The sequence below is a fragment of the Limulus polyphemus genome, unplaced genomic scaffold, assembly GCF_000517525.1.
Source record: "Limulus polyphemus unplaced genomic scaffold, Limulus_polyphemus-2.1.2 Scaffold11103, whole genome shotgun sequence".
Classification (NCBI taxonomy): Eukaryota; Metazoa; Arthropoda; class Merostomata; order Xiphosura; family Limulidae; genus Limulus; species Limulus polyphemus.
Window position 1 is genome coordinate 12,023 of NW_013676713.1, and position 3,542 is coordinate 15,564.

The window sequence follows — 3,542 nt, forward strand, 5'->3', positions numbered from 1 at the left end:
AAAGACAGGTGATCAACAAAGCAGTTGTATACATTATTAAAGACATGTGATCAACAAAGCAGTTAAATACATTATTAGAGATACAGACAGGTGGACAACACAGCAGTTGTATACATTATTAAAGACAGGTGATCCACAAAGCAGTTGTATACATTATTAAAGACAGGTGATCAACAAAGCAGTTGTATACATTATTAAAGACAGGTGGACAACACAGCAGTTGTATACATTATTAAAGACAGGTGATCAACACAGCAGTTGTATACATTATTAAAGACAGGTGATCAACACAGCAGTTAAATACATTATTAAAGACAGGTGAATGATACACCAATTAAATACTGTCTATTATGAGAGCTGGTTAACACAATAAATAATTACAACATATTAGTTTCTCACAACTGCTTACCAACTAAATTCTACTTTGTTGCAGAGAACAATTTAAATCCCAAGTCAACTTTGGATGTTACATTTTAAACATGTTTATACAGAACTTCCAAAGGGTAATATTTCATTAAAGTTATTTTATGGTAAAATAAAACAGGAAATGTTACAAGTATAAGTTCTGTCAAATTCTAGAAAGTGTAACGATCATTAAACAAATTAACATACTTTGCAAATAACTAGATCATTAAGGGTAAAAAATTCTTCAAAAGTATATGTAGCTAGATAGGAAATGTAGAGGAAAGGAAATTGTAGCTAGATAGGAAATGTAGAGGAAGTAGAAAAGGAAATTGTAGCTAGATAGGAAATGCAGAGGAAGAAGGAAAGGAAATTGTAACTAGATAGGAAATGTAGAGGAAGTAGGAAAGGAAATTGTAACTAGATAGGAAATGTAGAGGAAGTAGGAAAGGAAATTGTAGCTCGATAGGAAATGTAGAGGAAGTAGAAAAGGAAATTGTAACTAGATAGGAAATGTAGAGGAAGTAGGAAAGGAAATTGTAGCTAGATATGAAATGTAGATGAAGTAGAAAAGGAAATTGTAGCTAGATAGGAAATGTAGAGGAAATTGTAACTAGATAGGAAATGTAGAGGAAGTAGGAAAGGAAATTGTAACTAGATAGGAAATGTAGAGGAAGTAGGAAAGGAAATTGTAGCTAGATAGGAAATGTAGAGGAAGTAGGAAAGAAAATTGTAACTAGATAGGAAATGTAGAGGAAGAAGGAAAGGAAATTGTTTTTTTAACTAGATACAAAATGTAGAGGAAGTAGGAAAGGAAATTTTGTTTTTTTAACTGAATCAATTTCTCATCAAAATAGAGCAACTGTATATGAAGAAATGTTCAACACTGAAACATAGTGTTTCTGGTGAAGAAATAAACTTATGAAGTTTAATAAAAAAAAAAGACTGAACAGGTTTTAGTAATTAGTCATCTGATTATGAATGAAATATTTATATTCATTAGTTTAGATAAAAGCTTCTGTGTAACAATGACATAATTTGATGTAATGTGTTTAAAGATATGTATTCTCTGTGTATGTATGTATGTATGTATGTATACGTTTGCATATCTTATAACTCATGTAAAACATCTCACTGGTAACTGGAGTGGTTGCATCGTAACAGCGTGTAACACTTGTCAGTGATAGGTGGTGTGATAATGATGTAACAGTATGTAACACCTGTCAGTGATAGGTGGTGTGATTATGATGTAACAGTATGTAACACCTGTCAGTGATAGGTGGTGTGATTATGTTGTAATAATATGTAACACCTGTCAGTGGTAGTCAGATTTTTTATGTTGTAACAAAGTGTAACACTTGTCAGTGGTAACTGATGAGGTTATATTGTAATAGTATTGCAAGGCTTTTTCTACCAAGTTTAACTAGAATTGTTCTCTATTCATACATAACTTGTTACTTACCTGGCAGATAGAATAAAGGACTTTGTCATGCTAATTATGTTAAATTCATTTTCGTAGTCCTGCTGAATTGGTATCGACACCTTCATTCCGGTCAGTGGAAACTCGTGTTTTACTCGATAAAGCTTATACTGAACTTGCTTCGTGTACCATAAACTATCATTAAACTAAAGTACATAAAAAAAAAATAAAGAGGAATAAGTTATATAATGATGAATTTTTGAGAACACCTGGAGTTTAAGTTAGAAGTTGTTTACAAAATATTAGATAATAAACATTATTACTTTTCTGGCAGGTAAACTTTCATAGAAATTTAAACAATCAAATATTGAAAATAATCTCATTTAAGTATCTAAAAATGTTAAGTGCTCCTATTGCACAACTTAGAAACTGAATTATAAACAAATAATGTCTTAACTTTCAAATAGGGATCTAATTTTAATTCCACTCAGTTTCAGTAATATGAACCAATTTTTATTTACAGTTAATGTCTAATATTCCAAACTGAGCTTTCATTCCATCTGTTTTTAATACTAGGAATCAATATTTAGTTAGAGTTAGTGTGTAAAATTTAAAACCAGGTTCAGTGCAATGAAGCAGAATTTGATCATTACTTATAATATATAGTTTTTACTAAAATCCCTTGCACTGTGAGTAGGTTAGGGACTCACTAACCAGTATAAACCTTCGAGGTTTCATTATCTTTCTGGAAAGTTTCATGAGGTCTCCATCTTTTATAAACACCTGAAATAAAAGATTAAAAAACATTTCTGCTATGAATTCTGACATTAACATCTTCGTACCAAAACATTGTGTAGTATTAAAGTTAGTACACTACAATAGTTTCCGTATGGCACTGTTTATAGTCCTAACTTATCGATTAGTTACACTTAGTGCTACAGGTACTAGCACACTTAGGAACTATTTTTTACAAACACACTGTGATTCTTGGATATTTCAAACTGTTAGTTTAGTGATCGAAATCGTCGAGGAAACAGAATAACACTTAGTATACATAAAAGTATATTTGTATGATTGTAAGTTTAAACTTGCCTTACCCGACCAGGTCGAATAACTTCGTGATGACCGCATAAACTGTTCTGAATAGATATCAACTTGCTGATATTATCCTAGAAAATCAAGAAGGAAGTCTAACATGTCACTCTTCACATAGGTCAAAGGTTAAGACACTGGTAACTGAAAACACTAAGCTGTTCAATAGAAACCTTAAGTAAAAAACAAAAGCTAATGAACAGGATTCTTTTCCTGCTCAATATTTCCTTCCACCTGTTTCCAAACATCATGAAATTGCACTAAGTAAACCACTAATTTAATTTCTCGATAATCTTAAACGTTCCGAGCACAGTTAGATGTCTCATTACTAGTTCATGTTGTTTACTGACCTAACCTGTTTAAATTTTTTATGTCCAAAACAATAATAACTGTTTGTTATTAACCACTACACATCATATTATATTTGAGATTGAAGGGTAACAAAAAGTAAACAAAACTTATGTAAGTCTTACATCAATACTTATTCAACCTACAGTTTAAAGTTTTCATTAAAGTAACACATGTTTAAGTTAGCCTCCATAACAATGGTATATATATATATATATATATATAGTAGAGAGAGAGAGAGAGAGAGAGAGAGATAGTACAGAGTTATTAGGATCTCATA

At 31.0% G+C, this 3,542-nt stretch overlaps 1 protein-coding gene across 1 annotated transcript in view; it reads right to left on the reverse strand.

Annotated features, from left to right (window-relative positions):
* Positions 1-1,282: 1,282 nt before the first annotated feature.
* LOC106476646 (FYVE, RhoGEF and PH domain-containing protein 6-like) overlaps positions 1,283-3,542 on the reverse strand; it is a 3,091-nt gene continuing 831 nt past the window's right edge. The window contains exons 2-5 of the mRNA XM_013937289.2: positions 2,920-2,991; positions 2,537-2,605; positions 1,865-2,028; positions 1,283-1,304 (exon numbers count right to left, since the gene is read on the reverse strand). Of these exons, the coding sequence (XP_013792743.1) occupies positions 1,283-1,304; positions 1,865-2,028; positions 2,537-2,605; positions 2,920-2,991 (327 nt within the window). The remainder of the gene's footprint in view (positions 1,305-1,864; positions 2,029-2,536; positions 2,606-2,919; positions 2,992-3,542) is intronic.